At 33.9% G+C, this 19,179-nt stretch overlaps 2 protein-coding genes and 1 pseudogene across 3 annotated transcripts; all 3 read left to right on the top strand.

Moving 5' to 3' along the window:
- Nucleotides 1–1,369: 1,369 nt before the first annotated feature.
- Nucleotides 1,370–10,382, top strand: LOC114400298 (transcription factor bHLH48-like). 2 transcript variants are annotated; one of them, XM_028362685.1, is made up of 7 exons: nucleotides 1,370–2,238; nucleotides 2,349–2,477; nucleotides 2,615–2,680; nucleotides 8,046–8,114; nucleotides 8,648–8,719; nucleotides 9,368–9,575; nucleotides 9,951–10,382. In XM_028362685.1, exons 1-7 carry the CDS (start codon nucleotides 1,714–1,716, stop codon nucleotides 9,986–9,988), a joined length of 1,107 nt encoding a protein of 368 aa, XP_028218486.1. In that variant the 5' UTR covers nucleotides 1,370–1,713; the 3' UTR covers nucleotides 9,989–10,382. The 2 variants fall into 2 exon arrangements, with proteins under 2 accessions (XP_028218486.1, XP_028218487.1); XM_028362686.1 differs by having other exon boundaries at nucleotides 1,372–2,232.
- A 1,859-nt stretch (nucleotides 10,383–12,241) lies between these two features.
- LOC114398833 lies at nucleotides 12,242–13,203 on the top strand (annotated as a pseudogene).
- Nucleotides 13,204–15,482: 2,279 nt separating this feature from the next.
- LOC114400471 (exo-poly-alpha-D-galacturonosidase) lies at nucleotides 15,483–18,509 on the top strand. The gene is made up of 3 exons (XM_028362935.1): nucleotides 15,483–16,110; nucleotides 16,885–17,216; nucleotides 17,749–18,509. The coding sequence occupies exons 1-3, from the start codon at nucleotides 15,545–15,547 to the stop codon at nucleotides 18,249–18,251; spliced, it is 1,401 nt and encodes a 466-aa protein (XP_028218736.1). The 5' UTR covers nucleotides 15,483–15,544; the 3' UTR covers nucleotides 18,252–18,509.
- Nucleotides 18,510–19,179: the final 670 nt, after the last annotated feature.

Here is a 19,179-nt window from a genome sequence, read left to right as displayed (position 1 = left end):
ATTCTCTTTTCACAGTCTTCTTCTTCGAGAAACACTCTCTGATCTCCTAAATAGAGGAACACGTATAACTAGCATACCAATCATATTTTTTCCTTTTTTCATTCATTTTTTTCATCCTCATAATTTTAAATTTCTCCATCCAAACACATTATACCAAAGTACTATCTAGTCATTCTAACACCATCCATTTGGCCCTCTCAATTTTTGCTTGAATCGACTATTTCACATCAAATTTCAAATTTACGTGAAAGCTACAACATGTTGTGTTAGACTAAACGCGCCTGTAGGGAGAACAAATGCAGTTCCAACGCAATATTTACACACAAAAAATTGAGATTGTGAATATCTTACACTCTTTTCACTCCTTCAACTTAATCTTCTAGAGAACATTATTTTGCTACGAGCCTACATGTATTATTTAAAAGAGACAATCGAATTGAGTAGGATCATTTTTATCAATAAAACTTTCCATTAGAATATTTAATGTAATTATATTTTAAAATTAAATTAAAATAATTTCTTATCCGTTAATCCAATTTACAAAAGAAATGTCTTACTTTAAAAGTGTATATAATATAAAGTCTTTATATTATATAATAGTATATAATATAAAGATCACTTATTAATATGGAACTTTTTTGCACTCAAATAGCTAGGTGTTTGATTGGGTGTCCTAACATGGATATGCATTAGTTTAGAAGTAAAAAAATACTTACTTATTCGTCATTTAAAGTGGATTTACACTCAGATTCAAACACAATTTTCATAACATTAAGATCAAATTAGTTTTACCATTGAGCCCCTGAATTAAAAACAAAGGTAAACTATTGATTAGACGAATTTTAGCGCTAACTTTATGCTCATCATGTGAAGCACGTTATTGCGGGAGCAATAAACTATTGAAGGAACGAGATTATGCAAGGTGGGAAACTTCCAGAAAGAGATAATGAATGAATTAGAAGTGCTTTCAATGACCCAAATATAGCAAAAACTGCTTTATAATGTCAATATCACGTTTCCGATCGATAGCTTATTATCAAATTAAACAAGGTTCATAACAAAGTTACCGCAACAGAACGTTTATTAGGATACGGAATGCTCCAACGGGCTTCTTTTCATCCACAGGCTTATTGGTCTATTGAATCTCCATAATCGTAAAAAGGAGGAAACTGATTATGCGTTAAAAAAGAAGAAGAACGAAACCAAATCAACGGTGGAGATCGAAGAAAGCCTCTTGAACTGAAAATTCTGAAATCAATAATATTTCTGAATAAAAAAATAAAAAAAATGATATTCCCAGATGATGGGGCCCTCAATGGGTGGTGGTCCCAACCTACCCTTTAATCTTACCTCAACGAAACTGTATGGCTAGAACCGTACGCGTATGATTCAACAGTAGTAGAGTAACCGTAGCGTAGCAACGTTGCTTTCGCAGTACTTCAAATGGCTGAGAAGCAATCTCAGAGACAGAATCACAGAACCGGAGAGAAAGAGAAAGAAAAAGAAAGAGAGAGAGAATTTCATTGACCGCCATTGAAGCTTTGCTTCTTCTATCTCTCACTCCACTCGTAACGAAATTCCCCACACACATTCTTCATTTCCTCATTTTCTCCAATTTCAACACTGTCACGGTTCAGAATTCGTCCAAGTAAAGACAAAATTCGAGGTGTGTACGGTTCAATTGGACCTTCTACGCTGCGTTTTGTTCGCTCAATGGACCAAGCTCCGGGAGGATTGCGCGGATCCGTTCACCACGGCGCCACGCTCGAGTCAATTCAATTCAACGAAGAAATTCAGGGACTCATGGCGCCGGCGCCGGAAAACGCGAGCTCGTTCACCGCGCTGCTTGAACTCCCGCCGACGCAGGCGGTGGAGCTCCTTCACTCGCCGGAATCTGACAGCGCTCGGAAACCGCCTAATTGCCATGTCAGCGCGAACCAGAAACCCTACCTGCTCAATTCTTTCGGCAGCAATTTGACCTTCCCTTCCAACGCCGCCTTAATCGAACGCGCCGCGAAGTTCTCCGTGTTCGCCGGCGAGAACTCGCCGCCTCCGCCGGGGGAGGCGCGCCTGATTCCAGCAGGAACCGGTTCGACTTTGGACAGAGTGAAGAACGAGCCGCAAGAGACCGATTCGAACCCGTGCTCGAGCTCGAGGCTGGGTTGCATTTCGGATCCCGCGGTTGAAAACAACATTCAGAGGACCGCCAAGAGAAAGGAGCGAGAGAAGAAGGTAACGGTAACGTTACTTCCTTCCCTGATTGCAACAAATTCGAGAATTAGGGTTTCTGTTTACCGTAGAATTCAATGCCCAAAACGTGAAATAATATACGATTTTGTGGAATTCAGGCTAAAGGATCGTCGAAGAAGCGTAAGAGCGCCGCCGATGAGACATCCGGTGACGGCGAGAAGCTTCCCTACGTCCATGTTCGAGTTCGTCGAGGTCAAGCCACTGATAGCCATAGCTTGGCAGAAAGGGTAAACGCTTGATTAATCACTAATTAATTAGTTTAATTTCGATCACTTTAGTGTATTTTATAGTTTTAGCAAGCTTTAGTGTTTTTTTTTAATTATTAGTATTATTTTATTATGATATAACTGAGTTTCTGTCATAGGCTAGGAGAGAGAAGATCAATGCTCGCATGAAGCTTTTGCAAGAGCTGGTCCCAGGCTGCGACAAGGTCGGTCTCTCTTCCTTTGTGGTCTTAATCTTCAAACCTTAAACCCTTAGTTACTATAATTAATTAATTAATTAATTGTGCTTTGTTCGTTCTGTTGGATTATGTCATCCTTTTCCGTCTAATTTGTCTCCCAAAAGTGTAATTATGTACTAGGTTACGAGCTATAACAACGGTTTTTGTCATTGTCACCTTTTCAACCCCTCTAAAATAAAAGTGATTTCTTTTACATCAAGAGAAGTGACCACTGGCGCCGAGTGTCAAACATGGCATTTGTGTAATTTCACCCTCTCTTTTGCATTTGCCTTTTTGGGTGGTTTCTTTCTGGTAAGTGGTTAGAATTTTTTTCGAAGGTTAGTTTAGTCATTTCAAACTCTTAACTTTGAAGATCTTCTACGGTATTAGCCTGAATAGAGCGTCGTAAGTAAAGGGTTTTTTTCCGAACAAATTGGTCATTTTCGGAAATAATAAATTAGAATAATTTTAAATTTGTTTTTTTTTTAAACAATAGGAAGGCACTTAGGCACCCAGTTGTGTACTCTAGCACATATTTAAGTCCTGACCCAAAAAAAAGTCTGGAAGCTCATATAAGCTGAGCTTTAAGATGCAATATTGTGTACCATCCAATCAAATAGAGCTTAGCCCTACTACATACCTTGAACCCAGACAAAAAAGATGGATTATTCACGGATAAACAAGCCTTAAAAATTGTTAATTAAGAGCCTCTAGTCGTTTTGACCTGACTCCTTTTTAAGCTGAGACATTGAAGGGTATTTTATATTCTCTTATTCTATCTTTACTCGAGTATAAATAAAGATAAACCAAATAGAAAAATAATGAATTAGGATGGTAATATTAATTTTATTATTTGTTCGATATAAAAAATAATAAGGCAGGAAGTTTTTTGAGTGAATTCCATATTAAAAAAATTTCTTTCTAAAGTGGGATTGTTTTACTTTTTAAAATTACAGAGTTTTTTAATATAAAAATTATAAATACTTTTATGTTAATAAACTACGTAATATACTAAAAATTTAATTTTTAATTAGTATTAAAAATCATGTTATTTATTTATTTATTTTTACTTACTATTCCATTTATTTAAATAAGTTAAATAATTACTTTTTTTATATACTTCTAACAATTGAAATAATACGTTTATTATTTATTTTACTTTATCTATCTATTTCTTCTACTACTTTTTTTTCTTTGATTTATTTTCCTGTTTCATTGAACGGCCTAAGTGGACAACTCTTAAGGCGCAGCTTCATGTGTAATCATGTATAAGCCACGTGAAGTTGGGCCGTCTTTACAAGACTACGCCTGATAAGATAATAATGGGATACGTGTTGCACTCAGTTAAAGGTATACTTTTTTTTTCTCCATATACAATATACAATTAATTAATGCACAACCTTTTCAGTTTTTATGCGATAAAAAAAATATCAAAGCCTGATATGCATGAAAACGCACACGCACACAAAAAATATCATCATGTAGCAAGCAGTACTTAACTCCCATGGCTTTTTACAAAACGGCACTACTGCTTTTCACCAAGTGCTGTCACGTGGTGAAGGCCCCGCACTGGCAATTATTTGTGTGTGTGTATATATATATATATATATATATATTGAAAAAGAATAATTTAAAAAATGAATTTTTAATCTTTCTTATGAATTTATGGAATTTTTCATTATAAAATAAGTTAATTTAAACATACAACTAGTAAATTAAACTGAATTTATTCGAGCTTTCAATTGTTAGGGGTGGTGATTGAGCTGTCAACACTTGGGCATGGATCTCAGTCAATGTCAATGGGCTGATTAAATTGTCTTCCTAAATATAAAAAAATAATAAATGGGCTGATTTACTTCATGGCCCACTGCCGGTTGAATAAAGAAAAAGGAAAGAATAAAGGAAGGAATAAAGAAGGTGGAATTGTTGATAGTGATGATTATTGGTAGGGTTTAAATAGGAAATAGAGTATTGGTGTTCATACTCAAGCCCAAGAAAATGTAACTAATTTCATACTTAGCAGATAGTGTAATTTTAGTATATATGGACATGGATTTATTACTTGCCTTTTGGTTGAGTGGAATATTTGGTGCTTTTAACAAATTAGTAAAACAAGATGTTATTTTAATATTAAAGTTAGAGCTTAATGGTCATGCATGCATTGACAATTTAAAATTATTTTACACTATCAATGAATAAGAAATTACCATTAATATGATTTTTAAGATAATTATTATAAAAATTAATAAATTTATTATACATGATAATTTGTGACTGAATAACGATAGAAAGTAAAATTGTTTTGCACGGTCAATTCATAACCTATTTTCTCTTTAAGTTAACTAAGAAACATCAACAAAACAAGAAAAAAAAGCATTAATTAAAATTGCAATGTATAAACTCAATTCTTTTTTTTAAAAAAAGAAATCCTGGTTATAAGATATAATCAATATGTAATTATATAATAGTTTGTATTATATATAATATAGGTGCTGTGGTATGAGGTGAATATTATAGTATCTAAACTGACCCTTGAACTGGCAAATAATAACCCAAGCCTAAATTTAGACCTATTTGATGAGTAAAAATCTCATTTATTTTGAGTGGTTTTTTAGACACTTACAATCTAGGTTCAAACCATCCCTAAGAGCCAGGGAAGAGGGGTAAAAGCAGATTAATCTGTCAGGGTGATGGGCATGTTAGCTACTTAGCTACGTGGCAGCATGATAAAGGGCACGGGCTTAGCTGAATCCTTATTTTGTCTTAATTTTTTTGTATTGCATGTTTTTCTACATTTAATCAGATTCAAGTAGTTTTATGAAAAGGCAAAAAGAAGTGCGTTTTACACAATTGACAATTATGACCAGCGTTTGTAGGGCTGCACATGGGTTGGACTAACTTGACTAACTCATCAAACCCAATCAATCCGACTTCATCTAACTAAAAAAGGTTGAATTATGTCAGTTCAACAAGTTGCATTATGTTGAATTATGTTAAATCCAATCTAATTGAGTAAGCTATCAGGTTAATATATGTTGAACCCTATCTAACTCAACCCAATCTCAATTGATTGGATCAATTAAATTTTTTTCCCAAATCTGACTCAACGTGGCTTATGTCTAGTCTGCTTTAATGCATATTTGGATTACAGTTTGCACACCCAAACATTGTCTTGTAGAAAATTGAGTTTTATCCACAAATATGTTAAGGACTTATTATGGCCCCTAGCGGAATCACAGAGATATTCAACAAATTCAGCTCAATTAGGAATATATTTTACCAAAGTATAACTGGGATTCCTAGAATTCCACCTGTCATTAAAGCTCCACCTAGCATAAATGAGCAGGCAACAGAGCTAGGTGGCATCTTCACCGTTTGGTCTTTCAGGTCAGGTTTAGTTAGGCTGCCCTCACTCTGCCTTATCAGGTCTTGGAGTAAATTGTTTCTGTAAGAGTCATTGTTTGGTCAAAGAATTACAATTTCCTCTAACATTTGTTTTGGGCGTATGCTCTGTTCATTCTTCCACAAGGAGTATCAATTGCTCTCAGCTTTTCCATTACTAATTTTATTTTTATTTTTTCTAAAATATTTTTTTATTAAATAGTTGAGTTTAAGTTTGACTTAAATATTTTAAAAAAAGGATAATTTAACAAAATGCAGAGAAATAGTTAGCACTCCTAAAAAATTGGCATGTAGAATAGTATTACATATAATAAAGTGGTAATTTTTTGGTGATAAGGTCAGTCATTCTTTGAATAGGACAATACATGCATACACAAACACACGTCATGGATTATTATATGCGACAATTTGGGTAGTCCCCTATTGTTCCTTTCTTCGACCTTCTGGCTTATTTAAGAGACAGAATGGTGGGCGTGTGGGGCGGACGAGACAGAGAAGGGGGGGGAGGGGGTTCTACTTGAACTTCAAACTAGTATCCATAACAATGGGTCCCTTTGGCTAGTGAGATATTAATATTTAATCCATCTTTTGACGGTGATGGTTTACGAGTTTGGTATCATCATTTATGGGATGAAGAAAATGGTCGAGAAAAGAATGCGTACTTTTGGGGTGCAGCTGCCAACCAGCAGACCTTTCACCTAACTGGCTGGGGTCAATTGTACAATCAAATTAATGTCACCTAAACACATTTTTTATATAATAATAATAATGTCACCTTAACATAAACTAAATACATACCAGTACCTCCAGATTTATCCCAAAAGAACAGGTTATAATATACGACTTGTGCATTGATATGGAAAATTAAATTTCAATCGTTTATATTAACATCAAACTCTTCATAGGATGCAGTCATTGAAATCACGTTTACATATTTATATGTAAATTGCTGTCTTCATCATATTGACAGATAGAAACGAAAGCAATAAAAACAAGAAAAGATTTATCAAACTAAGATGTGTAATATATTTCTAACAGAACTATTTTTTATTTTTTATATGGTGCTAGAAGAACAAATGCGAATAAAAAAAATTGTGGTATTAGCATTATAAAGTATAAAGAAGAAAATAACCTTTTTTCTCCGTTTTTAATGTTGTCCTAATAAACATGATTATATTTCATTCATAATTTCTAAGGGATTGTTCCTTTCTATTTTTTATTAAATAATTGTTTGAAAAAGGCCAGCCCACTGCTGTAACATTCCTACTATTTGGGTAGTTTCGAAAAGGGTCCGTTCAGAAACACCATACGAGTTTATAGCGGACAGCATTGGCTGATTCCACAACCTGAGGGGAGAATAGTTGCGCCCGTGGATCATGGTTATTGAAGCTTCAATGAACAATTTTCTTTGTTTCTTTTTTGTTTGCTTAGTGAATAAGCCAGACTTAGTTTTAGTTCTAGAGAGTTTTGGACTAAGTTCTCTTCATTAATCGATTATTAATTGCACTTGCATTTTAGCACCATTTTTTATGTATTTTTCCAAAACTAAAATTTATGGGTTGGTTTTAAATTGAGTTGTCAACAATATGATGCAAAAAATAGAGATTGGTGAGCTTTGCTGCAATGCATAAAAATTTATCATGCATCTTTCTTGATGATATGGAATTACTATTTAAATCATTCTACTCTGTAATATTTCAGAGCATGGGGGATGAATAATCGGGTATAAGTTATTACCAAAAATGTGTTCTCTCATTCTGGCACAATTACCATGTACAATTTTCATGACACTTGCATACAGGTTTCAGGCTTGTTCCATAAATGAGCCCCCTGTTTTTGTTTGATATGGAAGCCTTAATCTATGATTTTGTAGTACATTTGGATTGATTTAATATTCTCAAAATAGCTAATGTAGGTCAAGTATAGCTACATGAATTGATTTACTGTGCAGATATCAGGAACGGCAATGGTTCTGGATGAAATCATCAACCATGTGCAATCTCTACAGCGTCAAGTGGAGGTCAGACTCTCACATTGCAGACATTTTGCATAAATATTCTTCCAATGAGCAGGCTATGCTGGTTAATTTATTATCTATTTGGTTTTCAATTAAAATTATGGATTATGCTTAGAATTTTTGAAAGAAAGGGCCTGGTTTCCTTCTCAAATTCTGAATTCATTTGGCGTCTTAAAATTTCGTATTTTGCCTTCTTAAGTTAGTGTGGTATACTGGAACAATTTGGGGGTTATTTGGAACAATTAAAGCATTGGTTGCCTGTAACTGTAAGGAAGCATTAATCATTAGCAGTAATAATGGTCATATTATTTTAGGCTATATGGCTTGTAATCTACTTGAAAATTTCCTAATAGGTCTAACTACTATTCTCCCTCCATAATGTGGACCTAGGCATGAAATTGCTTACTCCTTGAATTATTCATCTGTATGTTTAGTGAATATGCTCAAAAGTTACAATATTCTTTTGATCATATTTTTTTCTACTTTAACTTTCACCAATATGATTTTGATCTCACTGTTTTTTGCTCTGGGTGCAGATCTTATCAATGAAACTGGCAGCAGTTAACCCAAGAATGGATTTCAGCCTCGACAGTTTATTGGCTACTGATGTAAGTTATAGATTAATCTAACTCAATTTTATCTTCTGTAGAAGAAAAATTAGAAAATACAATTTATCTTTTTATTTTTGACTGGGGGAGTAATCTGAAGACTCTAAATTCTTTGGCATAACTAAAAGGCTATACTTGAGGAATAATGTATGACTTCTCTTTCTGAAGAACTTCTTATTCTGGCTTCATTGTAGCTATTGGTGCTGCATGCTTTATGCATCATGTAGGTGAAATGTAATTGATAAAAAATTCAAAATGATGTTATTGTCCTATTTAATTGTCTTTGTTTAATTAATAGTAGTCTGAAAATTGAAATGGTACATGTGGGAAACTGAAAGAGATGCTTGTAGACAGTCACTGTGATTTTTGCCATTCTGTTGGATTGGATGTCAATGTCATTAATTAAACTTGATTGCCTAAATCCATCCTAGTCATTAATTAAAAATCCTCTGGCATATTTTTAATTTATGTCATTGCATCTTAATCCTTAAATCAGGGTAGGGGTTGCCCACTTAGTTTATAGAATTGAAAATGTTTTCAGCTAAAGGTAGAGTTAGGCGAGTTAGGCGAGTTAGGCAAGTGTGATCGTGATGAAGTACAATGTTGAGAACCGCTGATAAAAATTAAAATATCTTTTGTAACTTACAGGGGGCATCTCTAGTGGATAGTAACTTACCTAGCATGGTGACACCTCTCATGTGGCCAGAAATCCCACTCAATGGCAACCGGCAGCATTATCAACAGCAGTGGCAATTGGATGCATTCCACCAACCGCTATGGGAGAGGGAAGAAGTCAACCATAATTTCATGACTCCGGAAAACTCACTTTTGAGTTATGACTCATCGGCAAACTCAGGTAGAATAGAATTTTAGCCTCTATCGTCTACTCATCCACAAACCATTTTTTAACAAAAAAAAATTCTGAATCCGTCGCATCATGGTTCCTACTGCCATTGGCCACGGACTTCATAAATAGATAGCGATTGGAATTGTATTCTGTCTTTGAATGGGATATTCTGATAATGAAAATCATATGGGGATCTTGGAAGGATGCTTATTGCTCATAATAATAAATTACGCATTTTAGTCGTTTAATTGAAATTACAAATAGTTGGAAAGGAGTTAATTCAAATACAATATCAAAGTACAGAGATGTTTTAAAGTTTTTTTTATATATTTCTGGACAATTTTTTTTAAAATGTATTTGAGTTCAATTTAAACTGTGTTGCAGCGTCTCTGCACTTAAATCAATTGAAGATGGAGCTCTGAAAGCGTACAGAAGTCGTACCAGTAGCTATTAGCCTAGTAGTGTATATATCAAATATAGTATTCGCAGTTAGCAGTGATTTGAGCGGTCTCAACATTTAGCAGGGTTTCTATGTCTTCTATTTGTCAGAGACGGTTGGAAACCTGGATTTTCTTTGGCCAGAAAGTAAGATGAATTGGCATGCTATTCTTATAGTATGATATTATTATTACTATGTATACTAACTATAGGGGTTATTCAATCCATGAGGTGATTGATTCAAGATTGTAAAATCATAGAACGGACTGTTACTACTGAACTATCATGGGAGTGGGTTGCTTTGTTCATTAAATACTACTTAGATGATTGGCTCTTTATGAGGATTTTCCTAAAAAAAGATATTTTAATTCTGAATTACTTGCAGTATTTTCTTTCTTTTCCCATTCAAATCGCAAAGCATTAAGTCCGTTGGTTATTGTTGATTCCAGCAGCAGTGCAGCCGGTTTATCTTGTTGTCTTGCCCTCGGATTCCCTCAGTTCTACTCTGAGACATTGCTTTATTCGTTCACTAAAGAGACTTTTAAATATTTAATTGCAAAATAGATGGGGTTTATGAAGCATTGAAGGTTGAATTTCATTTAGAAACAAAAGTGTCGTGAAAAACACTTGTTACAATGAACTAAAAAAAAAGACCCCTTAAAATCACATTAGGCATTTAAATAAACAATAATTAAATTTGAATGAAGAAAGGTTGACAAGAACAAGACCCAGACACGGGTCCTAGATGAAATAATACATGAATAAATAATTTAATTAAGATCTTATTTGAATAATTATTTACCATTGTTTTTTAAACAATTACAAAAATACTTATCTAAAAAAATAAGTTTAAATTAGTTGTAGATAAGTTCTTTCACGTCTAATGAAACATACTCTTTATAAGTCTATATAATTCATGTTAAATTCACTTTTCACATAAACAAATAGCCAAACACATGGTGCACTAGTATTTCTCATTGTTAGATATGTCATGTTTGACTATGTGTTTATGTGAGAATGACTTCTACTTACAACTACTTACAGGTGATAATGAAGCTATTTGAGCTCCTATAAGCATTGATTTGTAGCAAGATGGTACTTTGTGTAAGTTTTCATACCCTTTTGATTTTCATCTCAAAATTTAAATGTTGTTGAAATATATTAATGCACATTATTTTTGGACTGTATAAGCCATAATCTTAAAGCAGAATAGTAGGATGACCGTATTCTAATCTTTTATTATTAATTTATTATGTTATATGCTATGTTTTATTTAGTTTTTTTATTAATATTATTTAATTTATTCTGTTATATTTATGTTTTAAATAGTTTATTATATTTTTATCACTATTATTATCTAGTATATTATATTTCATATTATGCTTTATTTAATTTATTATTCCTGTTGTTATTTAGTATATTACTATATGTTACGATTTTTTTGTTGTTGTTATATGTTATGATTGAAATAAATAATAGAGAAGATAAAGTGAACTGGAGTGAAATCCCACAAACCAAAACAGAAACACATGACTCATTTCCATTGAAGTCCTAATTCACTGAAACAGAGATCGAAGAAAGAACAGTGGAAAATTGCGGAGGCAAGAGGAAGGTGGTAGGGCTATCCGACGACAGTTTTATTCGCAAATTGCAGCCGCTTCTCCGGCATTAGCGACGCTATTGACTACATAACTTATAGTAAGATGTCTATTTCAGCGCATGAAACCATTTCAATTGTATGTATGAGAATTTGATTGAAATTCTGTTATATATTATGTTCTCTGTTATGCTGCACGGGTTCATTTGGCTTTGCCTTTGCATCAATGTATTTGTTTGGAAATTGGCAAATTCAGTGATCCTTATAGCTTTCTCATCTCTTTGATAAAAATCTTGCTCCAAATTACATCCACAATAGGACACCATAAATACACTGTTTCGTTCTTTGATTTATGTTGATTTTCAGCAAATTTAATTTGCTTTTGTTTTTACTCAATCCTTTCAAGTAAACTAATATAATCTACTTGATGGTTGTGCTAGAAAGTGTACAAAATTGCTCTCGTTTGTAAATTGTGAGTTGGCCAAGCAAATGGTAGAGCTTTTCCCGTGCATTCTGCTAATTTTTTGGGGAAACTTGAATCTTTTCCATCTTTTTCTTGCAAGAAATTTCCTATCATCTGCCATTACCTTTTTGATTGACTTGGTTTTGAAACATCTGTTTACTCATTTTGAATGTCCAAATGGCACCAAGATGGAAAGGAAAAGATGCAAAAGCTAAAAAGGATGCAGAAGCTGAAGCGCTCAAGGAACCCATGTCAAAGATGGTATCTCAACTTCAGTCTTCTCTAGTTCAATTTGATACTCGTGGATTTCTCTCTGGTAACAGTGTACACTTAGTAGCAGTAGAGCAGAATAACTTGATCTGCTCGAAACAGCATGCTTTGGACCAGTGAGAATAGATGAAAAGGACAAACACTGGTTTCCATTAAGCTTTGAGGAGGCAATCTATGTTATTCCTTGAAATGCCTTAAGATTAATGGCAGTGATACAGGACCCCAAAATGATCAAGAGCTGGGGCATTACATGAAGTCAAAGAAAGAAACATTCCTTTGTTTCTACAAGGCTCATTCCCTCCTGAAAATGAAAAACTGGGTAGTGAGGCCAGGAGCTCAGTATGGTGCAGATTTCGTTGTCCATCGTTATCATCCATCTCGAGTCCATTCTGAGTATGGTGTGCTTGTTTTATCAGATGGAGATGATAAAGATCTAAATGGAAGATTAAGAGTATGGTCCGATGTGCATTGCACAACTCGACTTCTTGGAAGCGTTACAAAAATCTTATTGGTTTTGTATGTCAATAAAAATGATAACAACAATGAGTCTCCATTATGTTTGGCAAACTATACTGTTGAAGAGCGCACAATCACCAGATGAAATCCAGAATAGTGCAGCGAAAAGATGGTAGTTCATGCTAACACTGATAACGGAACCGGATACATTGACACAACAAAATATATCAAACATGGAAAAAATAATAGGTATTTTTTTAGTCTTTGTCCAAAGATATTAGTTATTCAAGCATAACAATATTCTTAAAGATTAATGCATTTACAAAATTCTTAAGATTTCATTCCTTTTCCAATTAATGTTATTGTCGTTTAACTTTTCATTTTTGAAGGTTCTATATATGCTACACAACAGAAACTACACAACTAGTTTCTTTTCTTTTTTTGTACCAAAAGAAAAAAGAAACTAAACAACTAGTCTTCTTTTGTTCTTGCTTTTTTCTGTGTTTTGGTTTGAACCTAATGTTTAATAACTGGTGAAACCACTTCGTTTTATAATTTAAGTTTAATTGTATTTTTAGTTCTTATATTTTATGTTATGTGTGATTTTGTTTCTTAGTTTGAATTGCCCATGTTTAGTCTTCACAGTTTTTTAATTGTTCAAATTATGCTTCTCTAAAATTTCATTTGATAATTAAAATAAATATAAGAGTTATAATTTGGTATTGATTTGTATGATAAAAGAATATATTTTTTAAAATAAAAAATGTATAAAATATAACTACTTCCTCCGTTCCAAAGTGATTACAATTTCTGCCTTTGAAATTCAAATATCTATTTCAATTTTACCTCTTGAAAGAGAAATAGGAGAGAGAACAATGCTATTTTAATAACTTTATCTCCTAATAAAGTGTTAATTCTCTTGAAATACTTATTTTTTATCTGAAAAAACCTTAAACATCAGTGATTACTGATTAGTGATTTTGGAGGGAGTATTAGAGATATAGGATATTAATGTTATTAGAATTGATTATGTAAGCCACAAGGTTCTCTCGTATATGCTGACTTTTCATGTTTGAGTAAAATCCTTCTTTCAGTTTTATACTTTTACCCCTCTTCCCCCTCCTTTGAACCGTGGATTCTAACATAGTATCAAAGCGATACCACCTGCCTTGATTTTTTTTTCCGCTGCTTTGTTTGTTTGAAATTTTTTCTTTTCTCTTCTCCGTTTTCTTTTCCTGTGAAAATTCCAACAAATTGATCAACCCTTTTCTTTTTTCTCAAGAAAACCTTTGCTCTGTTATTCCCTTTTTCTTTGAATTGGATTTGGTGAAGAAATTCTTGTCAGTCTTGAACGTGTCCTAAAAGCATTTCTTGGTTTCCTTGAGAGCGTTGTTTTCGATTTTCTTTTGTGAGAGCGGCTTTTTCAGCGGTGGTGATTGTAGGCCGTTGCTCCTGGCAGCGAGATACTGTTTGAAGACGAGTGTTGTTCTCTGATTATCGTTTTACTAGATTAGCGAGCACATGTTAATTGTGATGATGATTTTGATTCATGAACGATGATGATTGTGGGTTTTACAGTGTGTGCTGCTTCAAATTTATGGACTGTGATTAGAAAATTGAATTTATGTGGCTTGGCTGCACTTTGAATTTGAAGGTCTCGTATTCTGGTTTGGTGAGCTGAAAGATTGTGCTCACATGTGTTTGTGAATAATCCTCAATGAAGACAGATTGGAGTTTGGATTTCAAGAAGTTCTTGGGTGGTTCAATGGTTGAAATATTTGGTGATTTGGAGATTGTAGTCAAGTTGTTTGATGAAATGCCTACTAGACTGTTGCATTGTTTAAAAAAATAAAGGTTTTTTTAATAGGTTCATCGGTTTGCTTCTTGCTTGCTGCTAAGTAAGTTATTGCCATCATTGGGAATTACGGATATTAAAATATTTAACACTGAATCTTGGTTGACATTTTTCTTAGGTCTATATTCCTCTTATGCATAAGCCCATATACAGAAAATCTTTCTCTCATCATTAAGAGAGCTATTACAAATTAGCTTTAAATATAAGCTAATTTGAGCTTTTGGAGAAGATATTTTACTTTTTTTTCTTATTTTTTTAAGTACTTTTAGATAAACTTATTCAAACGGTCAAGAAGTTGTGTTGTTGGGTCCTTTTTCATTTTTAAACATTTTCTGTAAAAAAAAGAAGAAGAAATACACAAAATGTCCCACGCGGGTCATGCATGTTTCATTTTTAAATAATGATTCATTAATTGAAATACAAACAAAGAAGTTATATAGATTTGATTTTAATCTATGTTAATTAGATAGTGATAGTATATCAAATTTAAAATAAAAGATTAAATTATTTTTCATTTTTTAACTATACGGATCATTTAATCCAATTCTAATTGCATTAATTACGTTCGTAATTGGTATGAATAGAACTTGATCATAAGTTATCCGACAAAGAATAAAGAATAGTCATTAATCAAATTAGTAGGTACTTTACACATATAACTGTACTTTTTTAATACAACGAAAGGAATCGTGGACATGGATCATGTAGAAAGTTGAGCCTCCGGGGGAGTTTTACAGCAGAAAGTATTACTACATTATAATAGAATTTCTCAATTTCTTAACTCCGTGTCATGTGTTTTGAATTATGAGAGTATAATAATATCATGATATGACAAGTGAACCTATAGCATATATAAAAATATTAGTTATTGATAGAGTAGGTGGTGTGAGAATCCAGAAATGAACAAGTCAATACTCTTACTCCTATTATTTTTCCTCCTCAACCCATCCCTTCTCGCCACGTCACACCCTCTTAACCCAATCCCAGTCACGCTCTCCGTCGCCGATTTCGGCGCCGCCGGCGACGGCCTCCGCTACGACACGGAGGCAATCCAGTCGGCCATCAACTCGTGCCCAGAGGGGGATCCCTGCCATGTTACCTTCCCAGCGCCGGGAAAGTACCTGACGGCCACCGTGTTCCTGAAATCCGGCGTGGTGCTGAACGTGGAGTCCGGGGCCACCATCCTTGGCGGCACGAGGCTGGAGGACTACCCCGAGGAGTCGTGGCGGTGGTACGTGGTTGTTGCGGAGAACGCGACGGACGTGGGAATCCGCGGCGGCGGAGCGGTGGACGGGCAAGCTGCGAAGTTCGTGGTGAGGGAAGATCCGAGGAAGAACGTTATGGTTAGTTGGAATCAAACAGGGGCTTGCTTGGGAGACGAATGCAGACCCAGGCTCATCGGTTTTCTCGATTGCAACAACGTTCAAGTCTCTAACATTACTCTCAACCAACCTGCTTATTGGTGGTTCGTACAACTAACGATTAGTATTACATTTTCATTTAATCGTATGAATTTTTTTTTACCCAAGTATGTTTGAACTTTGATGTTTCTGAACACGTAAATGATGGAATTAGATTATTCTGTAAAGAAAGTAATTTTTTTATTGATAAATATTAGTTTGTTAATTTGGTAAGAAAGTTAGTAGAAGAGATTCAAACCCAATATTTCTCCTCCCTTTATTCATAAACCCTCCCTCAAGAATTAATAGTCCTAAAGGTTTGAACAAGATTGCCTCCAGTAGAAGATGCATGTGATCTATATCTATCTATATATATAAACTACTAATTTCAGCAATGTTTTGTACTGAGGTTATGTATTGCCCAATAAATTAGTTCAAGAGTTAATTGAAATTCCAATTTTATTTGAGCGGAAGGTTGATCTGGTAAGCCAACTCCACGTTGGGTAAAAAAAGACTTAATTCTCTATCTGCAAAAATATACTAAATTCTCCTTGTTTAATTTGAAAATAATTTATTCCCTGATTATTCCAATTGGACTGGAATTTGGAGAAGGGAAACCACTCCCTCTTTTTTCTTTCAATTCTCTTCATTTAAAATTTTCCAAAAGAATGCCTGCCATTTTTCTAACTTCTGCTTCCTCCTCCTTATTCCTCATCCAAACGTAACATATAGCATAATGGTAGAAATGTGTAACATTTCACTTGGTAAAATTTACTCTGCAACTTCTTAAATAAAGTACTTCCCACAGCCTAACTAACAGACTATCTACCAACTTGCAGCTTGCACTTGGTGCGGAGTAACAACATATGCATTCAAGATATTGCAATTTATGGGGACTTTAATATACCGAACAATGATGGGATTGATATTGAGGACTCAAATAACACAGTAATCACTCGATGCCACATTGATACAGGGGATGATGCAATCTGTCCAAAGTCATCCACAGGTCCTGTTTACAACCTTACAGTCACTGACTGTTGGATTCGATCCAAATCTTCCGCAATTAAACTTGGCAGTGCTAGTTGGTTTGATTTCAAGCATTTTGTGTTTGATAATATTGCTATTGTTGATTCTCATAGAGGGATTGGATTCCAGATCCGTGATGGAGGTAACATGTTTCTTACTTCTCTTCAAGAGGAATGATTGCATCAGAAACAGAAACTATTGCTTTGTTATGTGAATGCTATTTTTTCTTGTCTCTAAATGTTGAATGCAAAGCATGTTTGGCACTAACTCGGTTCATTATGAAACAAGAATTTCTAATTGACGTGAATATGTCTCCAAACATTCTTAATTTTTAATTGAACACTTGAATGTTACTAGCACATTCTTTGATTTACTCTTTGACACTTTTCATTATTGGTTGGAAAAATTATCTGAGATCCACATCATATTTAATGGCTCGTACTCTCAATTTAGTAGGTCCCATGTAAATATCAACAAATAACAATTGTTAGAACAAATGTGTCGAGACATGTTTTACTAGCATTTCTCTTAAATTTTTGTAACTTGTGCTTGACTTAGTTAGACACACTTTTATTGAGCCTGATTAGTATGAGTACGCCTGTTATCCTAGCGTGTGCCAATAAAAATCTAGCCTTAAAACATAGATTTGAAATGCTTTCAACTTCCTTGTGCAGGAAATGTAAGTGACATTGTATTCTCAAACATGAATATCAGCACAAGATACTATGATTCATTATGGTGGGGGAGAGCAGAGCCTATCTATGTCACTAGTTGCCCACGAGACTCAAGCTCAAAGGAGGCTTCAATCTCAAATGTACTTTTCATTAACATTACTGCAAATTCGGAAAATGGCATCTTCCTGTCTGGTTCAAAGAGAGGATTGTTAAGAAATTTGAGATTCATTGATATGGACATTACTTACAGAAGGTTCACCAATTATGCTGGTGGGTTATTGGACTATAGGCCAGGATGCCAAGAGTTGGTAAAACACAGGACTGCAGGGATTATGATGGAGCACATTGAAGGGCTTGAGGTTAAAAATGTTGAAATGAGATGGTCAAACGATCAACTAGAGCAGTGGAATAATCCTCTAGAGTTCAGGCCATCTACTGTGAATAACATCTCTTTCCTTAATTTTAATTCTGGTTTGTATACAAATAGCAAATCAAATTATTAACTTTGAATCTGCAAAGGGAGAATGTCCAAATCATTGGCTGCATGTCAACCATCAAGGGAACGGGGAAAAAGTTCAAAAGAAAGGGAGGAGCATTTGCTCTGTGCATTATAAAAAAAAAAGAGAGATCAACTGTTAAACCTTGATCTAGTGCTTCGCTTTCTGCATATGAAATATGAATGACATTGATTTGTAAAATTGATACAGTTTCAGTGAAATTTGGATTGATTTAATCGAGTATTGGAGGTACATGCTTTAATAGACTCTTTTTTGTCAATGTTTTTAGTCAAATAGAAACCCTTTTTATTCAAAAGCCAGGTAGTTTATTTCTTAATCATATACTTGGATAAAATATTAAATTTTGACTTAAGAAATCATTTTATCATCAAAAGAATAAATTATAATTAATTAGTAACAATATCAATTTATAAATATTAAGAACTTTTTTATTGGAATAATTCAGAGGTGTAATTTGTCTTAGGCATGGTAATGGGCCCTGAACTTGTGAGGCCCGTTTTGGATCCGTTCTGATTTTGACAGAAAAAATTTGAGTTGATCAGAGTCGGGTCGGGTTTGGATTTTTTTTCGACAATCAAAGTTGGGTTCGTGGTCAAAGATGAGATTATTAATACTCGTTTCGCTAATAATTAATTGACAAATATATATATATATATATATATATATATATATATATATATATATATATATATATATAACATACTAAAACTCGACACCATTGGATGAAATTTTATGTTACTGTTGGATTGAATTTTATGTTGTCATGTACAATCTAAAAATATGTTGTGGTTGCTATTCAAAATTATATTTTTCATTTTATGACAAATTATATTTTTTTTATAGGATTTTATAAGCATGTCGGGACGGGAAAAATCCGATCCCATCGAGGACGGGGATGGAGGTAAATCTACAG

This window comes from Glycine soja, chromosome 19 (genome assembly GCF_004193775.1).
Source record: "Glycine soja cultivar W05 chromosome 19, ASM419377v2, whole genome shotgun sequence".
In the NCBI taxonomy this organism is placed as follows: Eukaryota; Viridiplantae; Streptophyta; class Magnoliopsida; order Fabales; family Fabaceae; genus Glycine; species Glycine soja.
The sequence above is the reverse complement of the archived record's forward strand: the minus strand, read 5'-3'. Positions and strand labels throughout refer to the sequence as shown.

Bases quoted from the DNA above. Each gene is read 5' to 3' on its own strand.
- LOC114400298 (XM_028362685.1), top strand. From the start codon at position 1,714: ATGGACCAAGCTCCGGGAGGATTGCGCGGATCCGTTCACCACGGCGCC. The intron at 2,478-2,614 runs GTAAACGCTTGA...TTTCTGTCATAG, and splicing joins GCCATAGCTTGGCAGAAAGG to GCTAGGAGAGAGAAGATCAA. The intron at 8,115-8,647 runs GTCAGACTCTCA...CTCTGGGTGCAG, and splicing joins CTCTACAGCGTCAAGTGGAG to ATCTTATCAATGAAACTGGC.
- LOC114400471 (XM_028362935.1), top strand. From the start codon at position 15,545: ATGAACAAGTCAATACTCTTACTCCTATTATTTTTCCTCCTCAACCCA. The intron at 16,111-16,884 runs GTTCGTACAACT...ACCAACTTGCAG, and splicing joins AACCAACCTGCTTATTGGTG to CTTGCACTTGGTGCGGAGTA. The intron at 17,217-17,748 runs GTAACATGTTTC...TTCCTTGTGCAG, and splicing joins ATTCCAGATCCGTGATGGAG to GAAATGTAAGTGACATTGTA.